Raw genomic sequence first — 21,875 nt, forward strand, 5'->3', positions numbered from 1 at the left:
AGTTAACCGTTTTCGGAGGAAGTGCGTTGAATGAAGCTCGCACTTCCATTCAAACGGTCAAACGGTAAGAATAAATTTTCACCTTTCTCTTCCTCTTCCTCTTCCTCTTCCTCTTCCTCTTCACCTTCTTCGTATGGGTAGCTTCTACTAAACCTCAGCAGCCAAATGAGTAAACCTAGAGTAAACCATCTGCTCGTGAGCTCCGTGCTTACAGGCATTTCCGATCCCCGTACGTACGACAGACTTAGTGGGTTCATCACGTCCAACAAGGATTTAGTACTACAGCTTGTCAGTTATACATGTGTTTTCCTATGTGAACTGATCAAGATCTACCCAAAGTTGAAGAAGTTGGTGAACAACTACCTCTATAGGTTGAACCTGGTGAAGACTCGGGTTGAAACCCCACAGGAGCTGACCCAGTCTCAACAGGTGGCTGCAAAGAGACTCAACTCCATCTACGGCTATATCGTGGATATTAGAATCGCAGACAACATATTCGGATTGATTCCTTACATCGCAGAGCTCTTGAGGGACTACAGTTCTGTTAAGAAGCTACGCTCAATTGACTCATGGGAAAAGTTGGACAAGTTTAGCACTTTCTTCTTCTTTGGTAATTACACATGGTTGGAGAACCTGGCGTTTTTACTCTCCCACGATTTCCTTCCAAGCGATTTTGACTTCTTCCTACTGCCCGCACAGAAGCGTGATAAATCGCTGACTCCATCCGACTGGTACTACGTCTACTCGTGCCAACTGTGGTGTGCATGGAACGTGATTGAATTTTTGAAACAGGCAAAGAACCACACATACAACTTCAACCTCATGTGTGACGTTGTTCTCAGTTACCACTGGGCTCTACCAACTGGGTTCTTGAGCAGACCAACGTTTGCTGTCATTGGTTTCCTCAACGCAGTGGTTAAGTTCAAAAAGAGACTACACTAATAGATATACAGGATATATATAAGCACAGCCTATACACCAATCGAATAACTTATGTAGATACCTCGGTTGAGGGTGCATCTAACCCACATATGTCGGTCTGCTTAGAGACTTCATCCCGAATTGGCAACTGAGCCACCACCACGAAGTTGATAGGCTGACGCCTCCACAGCTGGGAGGGAGCATTGTAAATGTAACATCTCAAGGGTTATCCTACGATCTACCATGGTTCAATACTAACCAGGCCATTATAATTGAAAAATATCCTAACACGGAACGGTATTATCAAGCATCCGGTGTGCAAAAAAAAAGGGCCGAGCAGGGAATTGAACCCTGGACCACTCACACCCAAAGCGAGTATCATACCACTAGACCACGCGGCCGGATTTGAAATTCCAAATATGCAGGTACGTTCATCCTATAAGCCATGGAAGGCAGCATTTTCAATGCCGAAAGTGGATTAAAAAAGTCGGAATTTTTGCAGAAAGTTGCCTCCTTAGCTTAGTGGTAGAGCGTTGCACTTGTAATGCAAAGGTCGCTAGTTCAATTCTGGCAGGAGGCAGTCTTTTTTTTAGTATTTTTGTTTGACGTGTAATGGTGCCATGGTGAAGAAGACCTACACGTGGAGTCGTCAATGTCAATGAAGATGAGCTCGTAACACAATTGAAACTACAATGAACATCGTGTAGTTTTTAAATATATTATATTATATAGATCAACATTATCCGTGTACCCGTATACGATACAACTATTGTTACTGTTGCTTAGATGGAGTCAAAAGCTACTAGCATGACAATGCCACTAAGCTATGTGTGAAGCTAGGAAAAAGGGACATACCCTACAACGAAGTAAGCAAGGCATACTAGGATATCAAAGGCTCAGCTTCAAAATCATCCCCAAACAGAACACCGAACTCAATTACCTGCTTCAGGCTCCTTATAGCTCAAGACCTTTTCCTTATTTGTAGCTGCAGCTCTAACAACTTGTTGGAACAAGGAGGCATTGACTTCTGATTTCGTAGTGTCCTTCTTCAAAGAGTTCGCTACGGAACTCAGGTCGAATGCGCTCGAGTCAGAAGACGAGGAAGAATCAACAAACTCAAAATCTGTATCATCTGAATCGGAATCTGTTTCCAACTCTCTTAGCTTCTTGATTCTGTTGTTCAGCTTGACAATTTCAACAACACGGACAAATTTCTGCTTGGCGAGAGACTTCTTCAACTGCGGCAGTAAATCGTCCTTATCGTAGTCATCGTAGTTACTGAGAATCCATGGGTCATTCAAAAGCTCAGTGACAGTGGCTCTCTTCTTCTGATCGATCGTTAATGCTCGCAGTATGAACCTTTTGGCCCCCTCAGAGATGTGCTTCCATTGCTCACGGTGGAAAACAACTGGAGGGTCTTTTTGCACCTCGTTCAAGAAGTCGTTAACGTTCTCAGCTCTAAACGGAGAATAACCACAGAGGATGGTGTAGCATATGACACCCAATGACCAAATATCACAGGGTTTACCGTGACCCTTACCGGTGAGAACCTCTGGTGCACAATATCCCAAACTCCCCGCAGAGGAGGTCAAAACTTCATCAGGGGTTAACAGCTCCTTAGCGATACCGAAGTCCGCAAGGACCAGTTCCGAGTCGGGATCCCTGGTGACGTACAACAGGTTTTCCGGTTTCAAATCCCTGTGAACAATGTTCAGCTTGTTGTGAAGGTAGTCCACAGCATCCAGTATCTGGACAATAATCTTGACAGCGTTCTTCTCTGTGAATTTACCCTGTTCAACAATTCTGTCAAAGAGCTCACCACCTGTGGCGAGCTGAGTCACAATGTAAAACTTGTCTTTACTCTCAAACCAATCCCTAAAACCAACGATATTCTTATGTTGACATTTCTGTAACAGACTGAGCTCATCGTAAAAGGCGCTTTCGTTACCCTTGAAGGCCTTCTTCAAGACAATTTTGATAGCAACGTCCTCTTTGGTATTGATATCACGGGCCCTTCTGACAACACCAAACGTTCCAGCGCCAAGGGTCTTTCCGAATATGTAATTAGCCTTCTTAGCATACGATTGGGGTTGTCCTGCCAACTTGTTTATAAACTTCTGGATCGGATGACCTTCAACCTCTGAGGGCTGTATAGACGTTGGCGAAGTGTATGGCATAGATTTAGTCCTCAATCGAAATCAACAACAGAAAGGGGGAAACAAGGAAAGCAAAGAAAGAAAAAAGAAAACAACAGGTATCAGCACTTGCAAGACCTCGTTATCACAATGATCCGTTCTGGATTGGCGCAATTATACAGCTTTAATATTAAAAATGGGCCCCTAAATTTAGGAGCTACGAAATTTACTGATATCGCTGATCAATGTGCAATGTCACGGATTCTATGGCTCAGCCCTGAAATGACCCGACGAAAAAAGGTTACACGTGATACAGCACGTGATTAGCAAATAGTTAACAATGATGAAGTGTACTCAAACGGATAATAAATATAGAATTATATACAAGATTCACAAGGAATAGCTCTCACTGTGGTATCTAACGTCCAATGTGCTAGCCCATTTGGCACTATCCTTGTTCAAAGAGTCCGTACCACAACTTACAACCCACGAACTGTTCTTATCCTTGGAGCTAAACATTGAGGCATACAGCTCGAGGTTTGGTCTACCGAGTTTGATCTTAGTGTTCTTTGTCTGAGTGGTGTCGAGATCCTCCATCTCAAACGAGTCACGGCCAGTCTGATCCAACAATTCTTCATCTTCATCACCAAAAGCATTAGAAACAGGGTCGTCGCTTGTGATGTTACCACCTGTTATGTAAACATCGACGGAAGTGACAAGAGGGAAATGATCCAGGATCCAAAGATCGGCTCTGTTTCTGAGGACCCATACGAGCACAACCACAGCATTTGCGTTGGAGTTCTTCAGCTGCTGGTACAGACCTAGAGCATAGGAAATTCCAGAGCCTCCTGCGATGAGGACAACAGTTTCAGCTGTTTCGAAGAACTTGTTGTTTATAGATGTGAATGGTCCAAAGCACGAAACAAGTTCGCCAGATTTGAAATCCTTAGTGGTTTTTCTCACCACCAACTTAATGCTAGCATCATCTGGTAATGACGCCACAGTAAATGGATGGCTTGGTAGAAGATAGTTCAAAGGATTCAGCCTTGGATACGAAATTCTTATATGCGAGCCAGCGACAAAATTGGAAACGCTGTTGTTGTTGAATGTAATTAGATCCAAAGTAGAGCCAGCATTGGTTTTCTTTTCAAGAATGACATCGGACGACTTGTAAAACTTTGTAGCAATCTGAAGAATAATGAGGGATATGTTCAAAAGGGTGTAGAGTGAAACACCTGGTCTAGCATGCCATTGCATCAGTGCAACACAGGCCCACGCCAATACGACATGACCGGTGAAGAACAGCTTGTAGAACCGTCTTCTTAAAGGCTTGAGAGAAACCACAGTTATAGCCAGGAAGCACAAAAGAGCAATGAAACCTAAGAAGTTCAAAGGTTTGAAGAATTTCAGCATTGTGCCCTTAGATATCCACACTGCGATGAACCCAATAGAATGTACAGTGGCTATAGTCACAATCAAACGGGAAAACCACTTGTGAAGGAAAATCAACTCCAGATAGTACACATCGGGTATAGGACTCGGTTTCAACGATAGGAAGATATCCAGTGGAACAAGAGCATAGCACAAGCGACCAAATCGCTTGATGTACACGTTGATGCTATCAGAATCGAAATGCCAAAACGCTAAAATCATCAAGAACCCAGTCCACAGAAACAGCGTAAGCACATTGTGATGTGAATCAAGCACCCTTCTCATGACCTTCGAGGTCCTTATTGTGTTCCAATTGAGAATGAAAAGCTTATTAGACACGAATAGGCAAGCCAAATAGATAGCACCAGCGAATAAGACGATGTAGCCATATTTGACATTGACAAAGTGATGCGAGCCATGGCGTTTGATGACGTCGAACATTCTCCCTCGGGCTTTCTATACGTGAAACCAACACAAAAAAAAACCGAAAAACACACAAATGGGTGAACAGAAAGGATAAAAGGAGAATATAATAGATCCAAGCTCTTGTAACAGCACCAATTCAACTCGTTCCCCGTTCTCTGAAGATAACTTTGTAAAAATTTTGTTCACCAAGACAAGCCAATTTTGAGCAAAAATTTCCAAATGTAAACAAGATTAATGACAAAGCTGTAAACGGTAACATCGTATGGTTATTCCTACGTACCATAAAACAGGTTCGCGGAAAAACTGGCTGTCGCTATTTTCCTGACAATCACCTCGCAATTTTGGCGAACAGCGTACACTGCGCACGCCACCAGAGTTCGGCAGTCGGAACAGCTCCCGCCCACCGAGGTGTTCAGGTGGCAAGACACACACACAAGCGGTTAACATCACTGTGGGATAGCCACAGTGCTGTTCAAGGAGTAGCGACTACGAATACAGAAGACACATGGGAGTAATCATGAAGGTCAACTATGGCCTCGTCTTGGCCGCGCTTGCAAAGAGGGAGGAAAGAGACAAAGAGGGACACGGACATATCCGTAAATTACCTGAAAGTCTTGTACAAAGTTTGACATTAACATTCGTTTCAGTGAAGTGACGCGCCATTCGTTACACAGGAACAGTCTCTAGAACCTAAATTGTGGTGTGGATTAAACTTCTGGGCCAACACTTATTCTGTATTATGCTTCGAATTGTTCTCGACCACCGACGAATCATAATGCATCATCTTCGCGTCACCACATAGCCACACACAGCTTTAAAAAGCGGAGTAATTGTTCAATAGAGGCGCCGTAATTGAATGGTGAAATCACCAGGGTAGCCTTAAAGCACGGTGATCATTATAATCACCAGATTTTACAAAACTCTTCTTTCAGTCTGTCAATGGAGGGAAACATCTGTTTGATTTGCGCACTTGCATGAATCGCATGCAACACTGTGATGTATTTATTCGCCATATGAGTGTTGTGTATACATCTGAAAAAAGGTTCGATAGCATTCCACGGCCGATCACAACTTTTAAGCCAACTCACAACCTCGCTGTCATACACGCTGCATTGATTACCCAACCATGGTGGTCTAGTACAAGTGATTTAAAGGGGTAATGGGAAACTGTCTAGCCCATAAGAACTGATCTGTCACCTCTCACACTCTCACTTGTAGTTGATGAATGCTCCTGCATATATTCGTAATCGAGAGTATGATCGGTGACCGGATCCGTCCCTATCTATGTATTGTACTGACAATGAGAGTGACCACAAAGCCAAGGATTCGTCGTGTTCCTGTTCCTATACTACGAGAGTCTGTAGGGTGGAGTACTCCTTAGTTTCTTTTAAGCCAACTCTACCGAGGACATTGATATCTAACTCTTAAAGATTGATGACTCAGTAAATAAGGAAAAGAGAATGTACGCAAGGTGAATCAGTTTACATGTTGTCATGTCTCAACGGAAAAAAGCAGCCAGGACATAATGTTCCGAGCTGTGAAGTTGTGAACCCTCTTTTCTAATCTAGACTGCTTTTAACTTTGGGAAATGCAAAAGTGAAAAAAGAAAAGAAACACATACACATCGAAGAGAAAACGGCAAAAATTTTCATTCTAAAAGCTGGAATAATTGGACGGTTGCAAGAGGTAAAACTACTAAAAATAATAAAAAAAGAGGAAAACTTCTAAGACATGCAATTGCAGTTCATGGTGCATCCATCTTCTTGTAAAAAGCTAAAATGAAAAATGATGTAACTTGAACTCTTTTGTCAATAGGAATAATGGTGACTTCATCGGCTGTAGAACTACAAAAAAGGATAGAGCATTGAGAGAAAGTGTCATCAACTATGCGCTTGCACGCTGATTCAGAGACTTCTACATGCATGTCCGAGCATGAGCAGTTTGATATGAGGTTTCTAAGGTGGGTGGAGTTTCGAACTTGGAACGGTGTTGTCCGAACACGGCATGCTGCGGCGTTAAACCCGTCGTTTCGTCGATTCAGATAAAGAACTGTGGGCACCACTGCACTGTAAATCCTCGAAAGCAGACAATTATACCGCTGGGAAAAAAACCTTCGGGCAGAGAAGATGGGACGCGTTCACAAGATACAATTTAGTGCTCTACGCATTTTAAACATTAGAGGAGGGGTTATATAAAACACACAACATGAACCGATGTCATATGTGTAGCTTTAGGTAGCATCATTTCTGACTGCTAAGAAATGATTGTTTAGTTTTACATGCTTTTAGTAACTTGCGGACTCCTACAAAACCATTCCCTGCTTGTATGTTGACATCAAAGTAATTGATGCCTGATTATGGACGATGACATATGGTTTCTATAGTTGTTGGTGATACACGCTTCGAGCCACATAGTTTACTCCTTTTCAACCGATGCCGGGTAAATAACAAACTGACGTACACGAGGCAAGCAGACACCATATTGAAATCTGAAGTCCGCCTTAGTTGTTTTTAATCGTAAATATATGTACGTCGTGGACGGTAGGCGTTCTAAAACTTGTGGCCTAGGGCCTGTCACCAATCATGCTTAGAAGTTGTTGCAACCCTTTCCCTGAAATGAGTTTTGAGTTTGCCGAATACTTGAGCACTTTTGGGGCGAATATACGCTTCGGCAATAGACGTCAATGTATGGAAGCAAAATTGCTTTTGTGGAAAAACCATGGGAAGAACACAGCAAGAAGCATGGAAACATGCTTAAATCCTCCAAAGAGAGTCTTGAACTTCAGTTATGACGTCAGTTTGGAAAAAAACATTTAATGAGGAAGCAGGTGTGAACCGAGTCTCGGTGTCCCGAATAGCTGGGAACTCATCTCATCTTTCGGGATGCACTTCATTTATTCCAATCATGGCAACGTTTAGATCGGTTTTGGATGTGTGATTGGGTTTAGCAAGATTTACAAAGCCGTGAACCAGACTTGTCTTGTGAAATTTAATTACAACTGGTTCTGGACCCACACATCAGAGCAATCAGAGTCAGTAAGTTTCATATTACGGTCGTTCAAGTGCATCCCATTATCAGATTTTCTGCCATGTCAGGCGAGTAACCAGTGGAGAGCCCACATAAAGGATGACAACACATACTTTGTTATAATCACCATTATGAATCAGCCCACAAGCAAGTCCTTGGGCAACTATGTTTTAGTGCTGTTTCTAAAAAAACACATATGTTGTTTTCCTCATGTGTAGACCGCATCATACTTTACGTACACACTACTACACAGATTAAGAAGCTATGCAGGGTGGATCCCCTCCGTGTTTGCTTAGAGACATTATAGCAGATGAAATATTCCCAGGTTTTACCCCATTACGCATGGAATTCAGTGTATATAGTACGCAACGCCACCTCGACACACAGAACAACATGAACGGCCACAATTGTTCTAAAACCTTCCATAGATTAACATGCTGAGCATGAAGTGGGTTAACTATACCTCCGCTAAATCTGCTTCGAGCCACCGATATGAACCAGACAGGGTGGAAACGAAATTACAGACCACTCTTGTAATCTGCAAGCAAACATACCTATTATCATGGTCATGTCGATGTCGCCTATCATCTCTTTCTACCAACGCCATGCTTATTTGGTCCATGGTTTACACAATAACTTCAAGGCGATCCATAGTTTACATCACATCGTTAGTCCAGTTGCGATACTTGAAAAAAAGTACCAACTCCCGTTACTGAAGCACAGAGAGAGGCAGCGATAACGTCATCCTTAGACCATGAAGTAGACGTCATAGTGTGTTTAGTAAAAACCAAAGTGCTACTTGTCTTCTAAAGTGTGGTTTTTCCTTAACTTTGAGTTATGTGTCATGCATGTAGTCTCTATGTTGTCATAGTTGTTTATCTCAAGTGCTTTTTTCCCTTTGCACGTTTTCACGTTGGAACTTCCGTGTACCTGGGGCCTGGATGTAAATCTAGGAACAAAAATGCACAATGTCGTTCGATGCACACACACCTTTGAAAAACACCAAAGAAATTGATTACACTAATGAGGCTGTTACCTACTAAACCCGAGATGTTCATGGCCACGGTTTACGCTGGACGACACCATACTTACAATAACCGATAGCACCCGAAAAGTCGAATCGAGCAAATTCACGTAGTTGATACTAGAAGCTAAGCCATATTTTCATATGTACGACGATAGCTAATCCCAATAGTCAATTGACGGGTGGAATTCCAACTGTTGAACCCAGTAGGCGGAGCCCTAGGGTACACTTCGCGGATTTTGATAGCATAGCCACCGATCATGACCGTTATAGATAAAATCCACAGAGCTACAAAGGCATAATTATTATTCCAAAGTATACTCCTTCAGTGAATGATTCAACAACTGAATGATGTGAGTTTGCATGGCCAAAACAACAGTGTAACCGAGTAGGTGCTATGTACTGAGCCCTGAAGGTTCCTGCTTGCAACTTTCCTCGTACACTTTTCTTTTTCCATGTGTTTTGTTAAATGTCCATGTCTTTGATGTACGTCACCTCTAGACTTTCAGCAAAGCCAAAAAGTTAAGAAGTCAGGCAGGACAGAAAAACAATTATGCGCTGTGCACATACTTACGCAGAGACGCATGTCCCGCATATGTATGACAAATGTCATCTCACTTGAGTAGAAAGTTTGGGAAAATCAAAAACGAGGGGGGGGGGGGTTACGTCAAAAATAAAAGTTTGTATATAAAGAAGAGGTGGAATCTCGACTAACCAAACTTCAACCATAATGTCCAGACACAAACAAGCAGTTGCTCTTTAAAGCTGGTATCATTGTACGAATCCTTCAACTACACTTCGAGAGCTACGTTGACTGAGGAGAAACAATAAGAGGTGGAAGTTCTACTAATCAATTACAAGACACATCCAACCTTGCACCACAAAAGAAACAAATAACGTTTTGAGGTTATTGAATCAACATATAACCATTACAAACCTATAACACCAGAGTACTTTAGAAAAGATGGCCCAATACAATTCATCGAGCGAAAGATGGGAGGCTTATCAATTTTGTGACCCATTTGCCTCATCGTCGTTTGTTTGTTGTAACAAGAAGAACAACACAGTTTGTCGTCCTTTGTGTGATTTCCTTCCCAAGGTTGCCTCCAAAGAGGATATCTTGTTTATGAATGACATCCAAGAAGCAAGAACAATGGGATTTGAAGTGTGCTCACGCTGTGACCCAGCCTCTGACCGCAATTGTGTTGATTTAGAGCTTTTGAAGCGTACCATTGAACATATCAACAAATCAATTGGGTTTTCACAGGAGGGCATGACATCTTTTAAGAAGCGTGCTTTGAGTACGCCCGCAGTGAAGACGTCAGACGGTCATTTCAGTGAACACCATCTCACAAGGAACGAAAGCGAGCACATCAAACTTGTGGAGCTTGCATGTCGCCACATCGCCCATGCAGCAGCAGAGAATGTCTTAAAACAACAGAGAGAACAACTTGATAAGTCTCAGCAGAAGAAGAAGAGAAGAGGAGGAGTGTTGGGATTCAAGGAGTTGGCTTCAAAATCCAAGCTATCTCCATGGCATTTCCACCGTGTGTTTAAGAGCGTTACAGGCCTAACACCAAAGGCGTACGGAGATCAATGCTGGAAGTTCATCAAGAGCCAGGAACGTCCTTCCACTCTACGTACACGCTCTCACTTTAGATCAAACTCCGACATCACCAAGAACTATACAACTGGTCGTAAGTTGAAGATGGAGAATGACGATGGCATTGCACCAACTGAGAAACACACCGAGTTGCAGGAGTCATTAGCAAAAGCACCAGCACCAGCAGCTCTACAAGCTCAACCACCACATGTTCAACATCAACAACAAATGTATCCATTTGGATCCAATTTGGACATCAACATGAGACACCACAGCTTAGATTTGGGACTCGTTGCTGAGTTGGGATCCATGAATGCTGGTCAGTTGGATAGTCTCTTGATGTCACCAGAGTTTTCATCTCTCGATTCTGTCCAATCACTCTCTGATTCAGTTGTTCCATTGGATATGGGCCGTACGTCTTTGCAGTTCGACCAAAACACACCACCACAGTTTGTGTCAAATGAAAGCGAAGTTTCAACCACTCCTTCATTAGAGGATGGCGCATCTTTAAGTCTTTACCCTGGTGAGGGTCCATTCTGGCCATCCCTTGAGACGTCCACGCCACCACAGGATTTCAAAGAAGGAACACAAGAGTCACTTTACAACGTTTTACTCGAGAATTCCCCATTAGATAACGATGGATTATTTCACATGACTGACTATCCAGGTTACAGCGCATTAGGTGCTGCAGAAGGTGTGGATTCGGATATGCTCTTTGGGGAGGAGTCCATGACTGCAATGTTTGAACCTCAGAATGCGTTCCATCAGCCACAACTTCAGAGCCACCACAGGGGGGAAGATGCTCTATTTCAAGGTATTACAATGATGAAGCCTGATACGAATGATTTAAGAGTATGATTATGTGAACTATTTATGCGTTTTGTTTTTTTTTTTTTGTTTTTTTGATGATGTTGTTTTTGTACACTATTTTACGGACTTATAGGAGTGGCGTTATTCTTCTCAGCATTGTGATGATATCTTCTGATCTCAAATGATTGTTCGATGTTCTGATCAAGAAGCTTTTTGATCTTGGTGGTTTTGGTGATATTTTACGACTTTGTACAAACAGTTTTTCCGTATTCTGGATATATAGAGATCAATCCAAATTTTACACATAAAAGAAACACTAGCATTAATGCAATTGAACCAAGTAGAAGATATCCACAGAGTCCACGGAGAATGGAGTTTGGTTGGCTTTTGTGGGCAAAAAAGCATCCCTCAGTTAGAGAAACATATTCTTTTAACGGCTGCATCCTCAAATTATCATTCACTTATACCAAATGCTCAATCTGGTTGTTCCGTGATTTGCCGTGATGGTTAAACCTTGATGCTCATTCACTTTTGAAATTTGACACCTTTTCATACAAGAAATAAGGATAATACCATGTGCTTTAACCATGGCTATGTCTAACTGTTGAGAGTAGAGTTTTGACCATGATTGATGGCATTCAAGCCATATACAAGATTGTCCATCTTACACTGTCTTTCAAGACAAACCTTGAGTTTGTAGGAATTGTCTTTTTTTCCGAAGGGAATAAAAAAAGCTGCATCATTGAGTTTGGACACAGGACACATGACACATGTGCGTTGTGCACTATACGGACTTTGTTGTCCCCACCAACTACGGTCTGTAGTCACTGCCTTTAAGTTCTACTTTTGGACAAAGTCAATTCGTAGCCCAGTCCAGCCAGCGCCAAGTTCCAAAAGGGAAGTTGGCTTTTGAGAAACTATACAATTATGTTATATACACACACGGCCTACGGACGCGGCTTTCGGACGAAGACATATGTTAATGTCAGAGGTTGTTACTTATCACTCAAAACTTCGGAATTACTATAAATGAAACTCTAAGGACGGTAGAGGTAGGTATACACTACAGACTTACAATTAAGACCCGATAATATATCTGTATAGGATGAAAGGTGGTTTCCCGAGTCAATTCCAAAGGAAAACAACAACAACACAAACTTGAACTCGATGCGAGGTTTCATGCAAGTAAATGCCGAGTATTGAAGAGCCAGTCGGAGTATTAGCACCCTACCTCGGTTGGATGCAAACGGATGGACTGATCGGTGGGCTATTTTTGTTTTACAAATGATCGGCAGAACAATTATTCCACAGTATTCCAGCACTTTTCAGCACCTCATGGTGGCGTTCACACACCTGACACACATTCATTATGTGTAAACTGTATTACAGACTTCCTCGTGTGTCCCCCTTTTCTGTGTTCAAATGTCTATATGTACAATCCTTTAAGTGAGTGGCGATTCAATCTTGGCTTTTGGACACAATTTTAAAGATGTAATTCTCATTATAAACTCCAAGACAATTAAGATTTACACAGACACAGATGATGCGTTACCAACCACATACTTTCAATTACGCAGGATAATCTCATCTTTCCATGACTAAGGGTACATCTCTTTGTCATTTGTGTTTTGGGTGAAAGCTAGGCACTTTGAACAGTTCTGCACAATATGATCAAGCCACGCCGGCACCCCTCTGTTTGTTAAACAGAGCATTATATCCAGGACATTATATGCTCACTTTCCAAAAACAGGTATCAGCTAATAAGAGCGATCTTCCTCCCCTTGTGCACGGATAGAAAATTCTTTGAATCAAAACTTATTTGGAAGTGTCAAGAATTGATGACCACTGGCCACTCGACCAACTGTACTGTAACCGAACACTTTAACAAAACGACATGTGGCGTAAAGTAGAGAGTTGTTCAAAAACTTAAATTCTGATCATGCTAGGTGACTTAACCCTCAGTTGAAACAATTCTTGCAACTTGTCATCACACATATCTTGGACAGGAAGAGAATTAGCATATAGTGTAACTTTAGTAAGTGCATAATGAGACTTTCTGAGTACTCATTACTATTGTTCAACACTATGTATGCACTTACATGTACTACCATAGATATGACCCTACCACTTATTAATTGTCGTATATCCAAAACCTTCTTTCTCTAGAACTTGAGATGTTCCAAGAACAAGGAGGTCATAGTCCATCGTCCTGTGGATCATCGACACATGCTCGTGTCTCTTGTCTGGTCTTGAATAGCTTTAACAAGACGGACGCCTGAAAAAGTGTTTTCTTTACAGACCACTTTAACCGACCTGAAGACAAGACAAGTGGGAAGCTCAGGCTAATGAAATAAACAGGCCATATTGTTAAAGCTTACAAAACATTGGTGGAACAAGCCATTCCTTGGATATTTTGGCCAAAGTATAAACAAGATGATTCACACAGGAAAATTATCATGCACCTTTATATCTTAAATGGTGAGCACGATATGTGTGATTCTCTTATTTCAAAAGACAAATGACAGAGATCGACAAAAGCGATGTGTTGAAGGGGAGAGGGATTTTATGCATAACTAGACCGTGCAAATTTTGATAGAGAACAATTGTAAGAATACTGGAAAACCTAGACAGAAAGTCGTAAGCTTTTTCGTCTAGCCATAGGTATAGAAGCTCATAACATTGATGCTCTACAGGACAAATGCTCAAGTAGGCATGCATGAATATCAATTGGACAATATTCATGCATTGTCATGCATGTGTGAAAGGCTGAATATACTTAATCTATCTGTCCTTATAGTGTTCAACACATTTGTCGTAGCTAGATCAATGTGGTTACAACTGTTGCCCAAAAAGGAGCCCTTTTGTAGGCTTTTGTAGACTTTTGCGCCAAATGTGAACCTATTATCAGGGCACGAAAAGGCACAGCAAAATGACAGCAAAACTGATCTGTGACAGGAAAAGTGTCCGATAAGGGCAAATCAAACCCAAAAAATAAAAGCCCTCCCAAAAGCAAAGTTTTACGAAGCATACAACGGACATTTGACAAGGTCCTTATCTCGCTCGTATTGCCTATCATTGAATCCGGAAGGGACCAGACGTTCTCCTCATGATGAGCCAGTGTAGATCATCCGCTCACCACGCGTCGTTCACGCAGCTGGAAGGTGTGTGTCTTTTTACCACTTTACCCGGGCACGCATGTAACCGCGAAACACATCGCTGAGTTCATCGGCATCTACTCCAAAAACACTCGTGAATTATCACACCTCGTCCTCCAGTTCATTTTGTTTTCTCCCTAATCCACAAGTTTTTGGCCTTCAAATGTCAAGTCACGAGGACACGCCTCTCGAGAATGACTGAAGAGTACACGAGCAAGACATGCACCGGCTGCGGGACAATAAAACACACAATGTTTCTGACCGACCGCATCTTCCACTGTGTTTCGTGCAACCTGTTTGTCCACCGCGACGTCAACGGCGCGCACGCAACATCCTCATCATGTGTCTTGTCGCATCTCAATAGACAAACACACACAAGGAGTGCGTTCATGCTCCTCTAAAATCACTACCTCTGTTCTTAGTTAATTCTTTGTTTATCATTCTTATTTTAAACTAATACAGAAGGGAAGAGAGAGAACGGAAAAAGCGAGCTGGCATAACACGGTTTATTAGCACAGAGAATGGTACAGCATGATCAATCCTTTGCAGGCACAGAGTCACCACGGAGGGTTAACGGATAACCGTAGCGTCCCTCATCCTCTTCATCGCCTTGAAGATGGAAATAGTCATCACCCAATGCAGCATCTTGTAAAGATCCCAAATCACCAGGGGTCATGATGTTGTTACGGTCTCTTGGCGATCCCGGAACACTTAATGGTCTTGAGATCTTAATCTTGGAGTCAAAGTCAGAACCCTGTGCACCATTTTCAAACAAGTTTGGATAAGCTCTACGCAAGGCGAGGTTTCTGGCCTTGACGTACTCCAAACCCATTCTCTTCCAGTCTAACAGGTCACTGAGACGCTCAGTTCTGTTTCTTTGGTTAATACGTTGTCTTCTTGTCTTTTTCGTAAACTCAAACATCTGATGTGTCAATTGATCAATGGATTCATCGACAGACTTCATACGTCTATCCACGATGTAGATACCGTAGTCCGATGAATTCTCAATGAGATCCTCCATGTATCCACCAAAACCTGACAAATTGGTAGTGATTGAAGGAACACCCATGACTGTACATTCAGCAGGCGTATATCCCCAAGGCTCGTAGTACGAAGGGAAGACACCCAAGTGACAACCTCTGACAAACTCATCGTAGTCCAATGGCAAAATTGGGTTGTTCGCATTGAGGAATTCTGGGTGGAAAATGATTTTCACTCTGTCGTTTGAGTTGTTGAACAAACCAACCCTTCTAATCTGGTTTAAAATTGGATCGTTGGCATCATCTTTCATATTGTGTGTCACGATTGGTGGCAAACCGTCACGTTTCAATGCAAAGATACGACGTTTCAACAAAACACGATCTGCTGGGGAGATTAAATCGTCCAAATCTGGGACTTCTTTACCATGTTGTTGATAGCGAGAGCAGTGTTCCAACAGTCTATGTCCAATGGAGTTTTGAACTTCCCTAACTGTGTTTTCCAGCGCTTTGATAACGGCTTGACCTTTCAATGTCTCGACAGTGTAAGAGTTGGTGGCTGCAGGCATGATGATGAACGCCACTACTGTGATCTTGGATCCAGCTTCTTTCAGCTTGTAGTTCAAACGTGCGAGGGATTCGATAAAGAAGTCAACACCCTTATTTCTGTACTCATAACGACCGGCAATGAAGAAGTACAAAGTATTGTCCAGGTCAAAGTCATAATGACCGTAAAAGTGACCCTTGATAAACTCGTTGATCTTCTCCTTCTTCACAGCGTGCAAATTCTGGAACTCGTGAACCGCTTGGAACTTGACAACGTTCAAACCGTTTGGCAGGACACCATCAGGCTTACGTTTCAGCAAGTGCTCAGACTCGTAAGCTGTGATCAACGACACCGTCGTGAAGACGTCTGCACTGTGAGCAGCTGCTCTTTCAATACAGTAACGGTGGTAGATACCTCTTTTACCAGCCTCAGCGTCAACATCGAAATTGGCCAGGTTATTGTAGAAATCGACAGAGCCGGCACAGAGATAACGACCCAAAAGCGTAGCATGGGTGGTGAACACAGTGGTAACGTCGATACGTCTCTTACGACAAAGCGGCAAAGCGACACCTGCGAGCCATTCGTGGAAGTGGGCAATCACTGCACGCTGTTTATCGTGATGCACCAATTCACCCAGGAACCACGCAACCAGGTAACCCAGCAAAATGGCATCGTTAGTCTCAAAGTCAGCGCTTGGAGCAGGGATACCGGCAATGGTCCAGAGGTCAGTTTTCCACTCATCCAAGTGGTGTTGAGCAGAGTGGACATCGAACAGAAGCACACGAGGAGCACCTTCGATAAGCCAACGGCCGTAGATGTATCTGATACCTCTCGAAGCCATTGAGTCCAGAGTTGCCTTGATATGCGGATCTTGAACTTGCAACTCCTCAACCTCGACGGCAGCGGAGTCATAGTTCAAGGGACCGATGAGGGTATACCGTTCCTTGTATTCGGCCACTGTGATTGGCGCCTTCGACTTCAACACCGAGTAGATACCACCAACACGGTTGGCCACCTCTGTGGCCACCTCAAAGAGTAAATGGTTAGTCACGTCTCTTGTCATTACCTCGGTGGAGTTATTTTATCTTCACTTGCAAAGACAGAAAGAGAGGGGTGGGCAAGAAAAGGAGAGAGAAAGTGGATTAAAGAAATATGCAAGGAAGGACTTTCGCTCCGGCACAATTGATTGGTGGGTATGTGTGTGGTGAATAATGACAGTGTCTTGAAGTGACAGACACGATTAATTGGTCCTTTTTTGCTTAGAGGTGATGTAGCCTTAGTCTTCGAAGGAGAGAAAACGAAAAGTCTCCTTTTATTATTCGAGTTGGCTGGTTGTCCTTTTAACTCTAAATTTAAGGAAAAAAAGCAGCATGGCCGTCCCGTTAAAACTTCGATTGTCTCCTTTATAAATTTATCCGCTGGGCGGGACAATTCAAGATTCTAAGCAGGAGTTTTTCCCAACTTGTTGCACAGGTTACAAGGGGGTGACCCCATACATAAGACGTACGCCATAGTGGCACAACAAAATTTCGTTGGAACAGAGTGCGGTGATCACAGCACCACGCACATGCCTGGGGGAAGCGAGGGGACGATAGGAATGCTGACAAGACTTGCTAACGGGTTGTGAACCGCTTGCCAGGCATTCGTGGGCTACATGAAGTATGGAGGAGGCACGTTGGTGCCACTTAGGTCAATGGGTTCCCCTTATCCTTCCAACAAAGCCATGGTGTCAGCCACCCTTGGACAACGGCACCAGCCTATTTTTTGTGCTGCCTGCAATCTCGTGGTATTTTCTTTACCTTCCTGTCTGTGCGCTCCGTCAAGTTCTTTCACTCCCAGGCTCATGCACTCAAATGCCGTCCGCCTATGTACAAACGTATCCCACACAATTTTACAATACCCCCCTAGTACACGCCCCTCTCACCCCAGGCTGGCGAACAGGCGCCCGCTGAAAATTGGCGCCCACCGTACTCCTCTGTGCAGAGCCGCGCGGAACAGGTGGAGCGACACCTTCCAAAGGGAAGCATCGCTTCCTGTGAGTAGCCGGGGGGACTATTTCTCAGCCTGGAAAACGGAGAGCGCAGGAAAATCCGTAATTCGTGGGCTGGGGCCGAGTTGTCCTGTTAGGACGGGAACGGACAATGTCACAAGTTTGGTCACGATACAGCGTGTATTTCTATCAATCCAACGTACAATTGTAGATAATAACACCTGCTACTGATTACGTCAACGAGCGGTCATATAACTGTTTTACGAGAGCGGGTTTCAGTATTACCTCTTAGCATGAATTTGTTGTATGTGCATGGTTAGCGTCCCAGTTGCAAAACCATCACCGGGTGGCACATTTTGGGAGAGGACGTTTCCCTTTGTGTATAGTTAATGGGATGTAGTTTTAGCTCCGATTAAGCCTTTCCCCATTAGACGCCTGGGAGAAACGAGTAGAATCTGTAGAAGCCGTTCGAACCCCTTCTCCTAAGTATAGTTATCGTATTCTACTTTGGTGGTTGCTGATAAATTCCTTCCCACACAGTACACATCCTAGTGTGTGTGCTACCAAAAAAAATTAGCGAGGTTTCAATGAGTTCACGCACCCTAAGGCCGCCGCAAACACTGGGAAGAAACACACACAACCATATAACCTAGCCGGTACATCAAATGGAATCATTAGAGGCTGTTGACTTCATAGGATCGGAGCTAAAGATCACGCTCAACGATGGACGCATTCTCCAAGGCGTATTATTGGCTCTTGATAGCAAGCCAAATCTACTCATAAATAACTGTTCCGAGACGTCAATACAACGTGGACACACTAACTGTAGGGACCTGGGCCTCGTGAGCGTTCCAAACGATACAATCCAGTCGGTGGAGATGAAAGGAGAAGAGCTGGATAAGGCTGTGAAGTGGAAGCCGGCGCAATGAAGACACCCTCCTGTACATATCTCGTAATTGATACTTCTTTCTGTGAGTGAGCCTGCTGGTAAATTATCACCGTAGTGTTTGAAAATTTTGTGTGTAAACAACAACAACAAGTACACGCTCCATCGAAGCAGCAAAAACAGCACAGCGGAAGATTACAACAAAAGCTATGACCATAGCACAGGCTTCAGTCGTCCCAATAACAAACTCCAAAGGGCTAGAGACAATAACCCTAAAGAATATCGTATCGTTGGATCTTATTGAACAGAATGAAGCGGTTCTTAAGGCGGCGCAGCTGTTGGACGATTCAGCCACGAGGGTTGTGTTTAGAGACAGAGTGACCACTGAGAAGTTGAAAGAGCTCATCGAAACCAAACAAATGGAGGAACAAAGGGAAAAGGAATCGTTGGTACAGCTGAAACATCAACTTAGTAAATCGTCAACCGTTGACAAGGATACTGAGTTGATCAACAAGCTTTCGACGGAGTTTCTGAGCGATTCTACTCCGATCGACGATGTAGACGATGTACTACAAGCATTTGAGAAGGAAAATGGAGTCAAAGTGATACTTAAATAGTTTATAGAACTGGTTCGCTCGTTAAATGCCGATAACCAATGAACTCAGTTGTAGCTTCTAAAGTAGGTTGAGAGGTCGTGCGCGTCGCACAAAAAAAGGTGCCATATAAGGGGGGGGGCGATAACACAAATCAATTGGGAAGAGTCACACTTGCCTCATCATTTGAACAGTGAAATAGACAAAACAGAGCATAAGAAACACAACCCGAAATGACGTATGTTCTATGAACTCACTACTCTGTTACGTATGTACTAACACGGCGGGTTGTTGTAGATCACCACGCAGAAGAATCGAAACAGATGTGATGAAGCTGTACGTAAATGATGTGCCCTTTCGCTCTCTTTGCTCAAAGACTAAGTAAAGGATACTAACCGCAGTACAAGGCTTATGAGTGACCATGAAGTCAGTCTCATTAACAACAGGATGCAAGAGTTCATGATCAAGTTCAAAGGTCCAACAGACTCTCCGTTTGAAGGGGGCACTTGGAAGATCCATGTCGAACTACCTGATCAGTATCCTTATAAATCGCCATCTATTGGGTTTCAAAACAAAATCTTCCACCCAAATATCGACGAGTCCTCCGGGTCTGTTTGCCTTGATGTGATAAACCAGACATGGTCCCCAATGTTCGACCTGTGTAATATCTTTGACGTATTCCTGCCACAGCTCTTGTGCTATCCGAACCCTGCTGATCCCTTGAACACCAACGCTGCGGCTCTTATGAAGCAGGACAAAACAGAGTACGAGAGCAGGATCAGGGAATATGTCAAGAGATATGCAAATAACCCTGACTTCAAGATTGAAGATACTTCAGACACTGGCAGTGAGGACGAGCTGAGCGAAGTTAGTGATTTGAGCGACGAAGATGATGAGGACGAAGTTATCGACCCTGAAGAGGAGGAGGAGGAGGAGGAGGACGACGACGATCAAGATATGGAACTATGACATACAACACACCATGAACTAAGAATAAATGAATCTTTGCTTTAGTTCTAGTTCCCTCCCATAGTCATTAGGTTATCCTGCCATGTGGAGTCTTACGAGGCCATACCCCGGTATATACACATCCAAACACCTCAACATCTGAACACCCAGTTTAAACCAACGTGCTTAATAATAACTTATGTAATCAACCACACCCTTTGGCCTCCTCCGCCCATCTCAAAAAATTCTTTCCATGGATTTCCATCACGCGCACTGTTTGAGATAAAAACCACAACATCACCGACTCAGCCACCCCTTTTTTAAACCTTTAACCACAAACACAAGACGAATTTACACTTACAAATTCATAACAAATAAAAACAAAGATAATGAAAGCTGCTACATTATTATCATTAGCCGCTGTTGCAGTTGCTGCTCCAGCTCCGGTTCCTGTCAACGCCAACGTTGAGGTTTTGGGATTCACCCGTGATGGAAAGACTGTTGTTCACAAGTTTGAGAACGTTGAGCTCAGTGACGACCTTGACGAGGCCATCAAACAGGTTCAGGAGATCGCCATGGCGCTTGGTGGTGCTAGCGCCCGTGCTGCTCCAGTTCAAATCCCACAGCAGTTGCCAGATGAGAAGAAGACGGAGCTCGTTGACTCTGTGCGCGAAGGGTTGAAGAATGCCCATGCGGTTGCTGAAGACACCTATGAATCCATCATGGCAAAGATCCATGATGTTGTCGAATCAATGAAGTCTGAAGAGGCCAATATTGAGGAGGAGCAAGCGGAGGAGCCAAAGAAGTTCCATGACAACCCTCATCACAAGGGACCACACCACAAGGGACCACACCACAAGGGACCACACCACAAGGGACCACACCACAAGGGCCCACACCATAAGGACCCACATCACCGCTTGATCACTGATTATCCAAATGCCCCACACGCTGTATCTCCACATCGTGCTGGTAAGAAGGGATGCAAGGGCTTCAAGGTTTCAACGGATGAGATCTCTACTGTTGAAACAATCAAGCAATGGGGTGAAGACGTTGTTGCAGGTGTCAAGTCCATTGACTTTGCTGATTCTGCAAAGCGTATCTCTGAATCTCCAGAGGCTGTTTGTGCAGTTGCATCCGGATTCCTTGGTGGATTCCTGATCTTGGGACTAATTGCCATCTTTGCAAAGCTTCACGCTCGTAGATTGCAACAAATTAGACTTGAAGATGAAGAACTCAACGAGAAGAAGTGAACACTTACGCTTTTGAGAATTTCTGTTACACTGCTGAGATCTGTTTTCCTTTCTTTACTTTCTTTTCACATTATACCTCTGATTATTTTGGAGGGTTCTTTTTTTAAATGGGAGGATTTCTTTTATACTGGTTAAATTTGGATATTTTC

At 43.3% G+C, this 21,875-nt stretch overlaps 16 protein-coding genes and 2 non-coding genes across 18 annotated transcripts; 13 read left to right on the forward strand and 5 right to left on the reverse strand.

The window, feature by feature from the left end:
* The first annotated feature begins 71 nt into the window (after window positions 1-71).
* CYBJADRAFT_189906 (uncharacterized protein) lies at window positions 72-985 on the forward strand. Its single transcript, XM_020217362.1, has one exon. The coding sequence runs from the start codon at window positions 166-168 to the stop codon at window positions 940-942; it is 777 nt and encodes a 258-aa protein (XP_020071129.1). The 5' UTR covers window positions 72-165; the 3' UTR covers window positions 943-985.
* Window positions 986-1,250: 265 nt separating this feature from the next.
* Window positions 1,251-1,322, reverse strand: CYBJADRAFT_t85. The gene has a single exon. It is a non-coding gene; the product is annotated as a tRNA-Pro (tRNA).
* A 107-nt stretch (window positions 1,323-1,429) lies between these two features.
* CYBJADRAFT_t83 lies at window positions 1,430-1,501 on the forward strand. The gene has a single exon. It is a non-coding gene; the product is annotated as a tRNA-Thr (tRNA).
* Window positions 1,502-1,779: 278 nt separating this feature from the next.
* On the reverse strand, window positions 1,780-3,250 carry CMK2 (calmodulin-dependent protein kinase CMK2). Its single transcript, XM_020213163.1, has one exon. It carries the CDS (start codon window positions 3,096-3,098, stop codon window positions 1,854-1,856), a length of 1,245 nt encoding a protein of 414 aa, XP_020071130.1. The 5' UTR covers window positions 3,099-3,250; the 3' UTR covers window positions 1,780-1,853.
* A 133-nt stretch (window positions 3,251-3,383) lies between these two features.
* On the reverse strand, window positions 3,384-5,383 carry CYBJADRAFT_167474 (ferric reductase family protein). The gene has a single exon (XM_020214920.1). The coding sequence runs from the start codon at window positions 4,926-4,928 to the stop codon at window positions 3,447-3,449; it is 1,482 nt and encodes a 493-aa protein (XP_020071131.1). The 5' UTR covers window positions 4,929-5,383; the 3' UTR covers window positions 3,384-3,446.
* A 407-nt stretch (window positions 5,384-5,790) lies between these two features.
* Window positions 5,791-6,514, forward strand: CYBJADRAFT_167475 (uncharacterized protein). The gene is made up of 2 exons (XM_020214921.1): window positions 5,791-6,224; window positions 6,281-6,514. The coding sequence occupies exon 1, from the start codon at window positions 5,888-5,890 to the stop codon at window positions 6,071-6,073; it is 186 nt and encodes a 61-aa protein (XP_020071132.1). The 5' UTR covers window positions 5,791-5,887; the 3' UTR covers window positions 6,074-6,224; window positions 6,281-6,514.
* Window positions 6,515-6,764: 250 nt separating this feature from the next.
* CYBJADRAFT_167476 (uncharacterized protein) lies at window positions 6,765-7,369 on the forward strand (the record flags this gene model as incomplete). The annotated part of the gene is made up of 1 exon (XM_020214922.1): window positions 6,765-7,369. A coding segment is annotated over exon 1 (152 nt), but the record flags the coding sequence as incomplete, so codon positions are not given.
* Window positions 7,370-7,509: 140 nt separating this feature from the next.
* On the forward strand, window positions 7,510-8,078 carry CYBJADRAFT_167477 (uncharacterized protein). Its single transcript, XM_020214923.1, has one exon. It carries the CDS (start codon window positions 7,529-7,531, stop codon window positions 7,727-7,729), a length of 201 nt encoding a protein of 66 aa, XP_020071134.1. The 5' UTR covers window positions 7,510-7,528; the 3' UTR covers window positions 7,730-8,078.
* Window positions 8,079-8,206: 128 nt separating this feature from the next.
* On the forward strand, window positions 8,207-8,775 carry CYBJADRAFT_167478 (uncharacterized protein). The gene has a single exon (XM_020214924.1). It carries the CDS (start codon window positions 8,375-8,377, stop codon window positions 8,654-8,656), a length of 282 nt encoding a protein of 93 aa, XP_020071135.1. The 5' UTR covers window positions 8,207-8,374; the 3' UTR covers window positions 8,657-8,775.
* A 952-nt stretch (window positions 8,776-9,727) lies between these two features.
* Window positions 9,728-11,439, forward strand: CYBJADRAFT_167479 (uncharacterized protein). Its single transcript, XM_020214925.1, has one exon. It carries the CDS (start codon window positions 9,929-9,931, stop codon window positions 11,423-11,425), a length of 1,497 nt encoding a protein of 498 aa, XP_020071136.1. The 5' UTR covers window positions 9,728-9,928; the 3' UTR covers window positions 11,426-11,439.
* Window positions 11,440-11,521: 82 nt separating this feature from the next.
* CYBJADRAFT_82834 (uncharacterized protein) lies at window positions 11,522-11,911 on the reverse strand. The gene has a single exon (XM_020217957.1). It carries the CDS (start codon window positions 11,818-11,820, stop codon window positions 11,617-11,619), a length of 204 nt encoding a protein of 67 aa, XP_020071137.1. The 5' UTR covers window positions 11,821-11,911; the 3' UTR covers window positions 11,522-11,616.
* Window positions 11,912-14,516: 2,605 nt separating this feature from the next.
* CYBJADRAFT_167481 (uncharacterized protein) lies at window positions 14,517-15,097 on the forward strand. Its single transcript, XM_020214926.1, has one exon. The coding sequence runs from the start codon at window positions 14,727-14,729 to the stop codon at window positions 14,931-14,933; it is 207 nt and encodes a 68-aa protein (XP_020071138.1). The 5' UTR covers window positions 14,517-14,726; the 3' UTR covers window positions 14,934-15,097.
* CYBJADRAFT_167484 (glycogen synthase) lies at window positions 14,864-17,316 on the reverse strand. The gene has a single exon (XM_020214927.1). The coding sequence runs from the start codon at window positions 17,117-17,119 to the stop codon at window positions 15,068-15,070; it is 2,052 nt and encodes a 683-aa protein (XP_020071139.1). The 5' UTR covers window positions 17,120-17,316; the 3' UTR covers window positions 14,864-15,067.
* A 97-nt stretch (window positions 17,317-17,413) lies between these two features.
* Window positions 17,414-18,492, forward strand: CYBJADRAFT_82845 (uncharacterized protein). The gene has a single exon (XM_020217958.1). The coding sequence runs from the start codon at window positions 17,711-17,713 to the stop codon at window positions 18,275-18,277; it is 567 nt and encodes a 188-aa protein (XP_020071140.1). The 5' UTR covers window positions 17,414-17,710; the 3' UTR covers window positions 18,278-18,492.
* A 184-nt stretch (window positions 18,493-18,676) lies between these two features.
* On the forward strand, window positions 18,677-19,037 carry MAK31 (Mak31p). Its single transcript, XM_020214928.1, has one exon. The coding sequence runs from the start codon at window positions 18,712-18,714 to the stop codon at window positions 18,973-18,975; it is 264 nt and encodes an 87-aa protein (XP_020071141.1). The 5' UTR covers window positions 18,677-18,711; the 3' UTR covers window positions 18,976-19,037.
* A 60-nt stretch (window positions 19,038-19,097) lies between these two features.
* On the forward strand, window positions 19,098-19,597 carry CYBJADRAFT_167487 (uncharacterized protein). Its single transcript, XM_020214929.1, has one exon. The coding sequence runs from the start codon at window positions 19,142-19,144 to the stop codon at window positions 19,547-19,549; it is 408 nt and encodes a 135-aa protein (XP_020071142.1). The 5' UTR covers window positions 19,098-19,141; the 3' UTR covers window positions 19,550-19,597.
* Window positions 19,598-19,842: 245 nt separating this feature from the next.
* CYBJADRAFT_167488 (uncharacterized protein) lies at window positions 19,843-20,655 on the forward strand. The gene is made up of 2 exons (XM_020214930.1): window positions 19,843-19,861; window positions 19,933-20,655. The coding sequence occupies exons 1-2, from the start codon at window positions 19,854-19,856 to the stop codon at window positions 20,492-20,494; spliced, it is 570 nt and encodes a 189-aa protein (XP_020071143.1). The 5' UTR covers window positions 19,843-19,853; the 3' UTR covers window positions 20,495-20,655.
* A 490-nt stretch (window positions 20,656-21,145) lies between these two features.
* CYBJADRAFT_167489 (uncharacterized protein) lies at window positions 21,146-21,727 on the forward strand (the record flags this gene model as incomplete). Its single annotated transcript, XM_020214931.1, has 2 exons — window positions 21,146-21,292; window positions 21,323-21,727. Exons 1-2 carry the CDS (start codon window positions 21,196-21,198, stop codon window positions 21,724-21,726), a joined length of 501 nt encoding a protein of 166 aa, XP_020071144.1. The 5' UTR covers window positions 21,146-21,195.
* Window positions 21,728-21,875: the final 148 nt, after the last annotated feature.

Source organism: Cyberlindnera jadinii (assembly GCF_001661405.1).
Source record: "Cyberlindnera jadinii NRRL Y-1542 unplaced genomic scaffold CYBJAscaffold_5, whole genome shotgun sequence".
Lineage (NCBI taxonomy): Eukaryota > Fungi > Ascomycota > Saccharomycetes > Phaffomycetales > Wickerhamomycetaceae > Williopsis > Williopsis jadinii.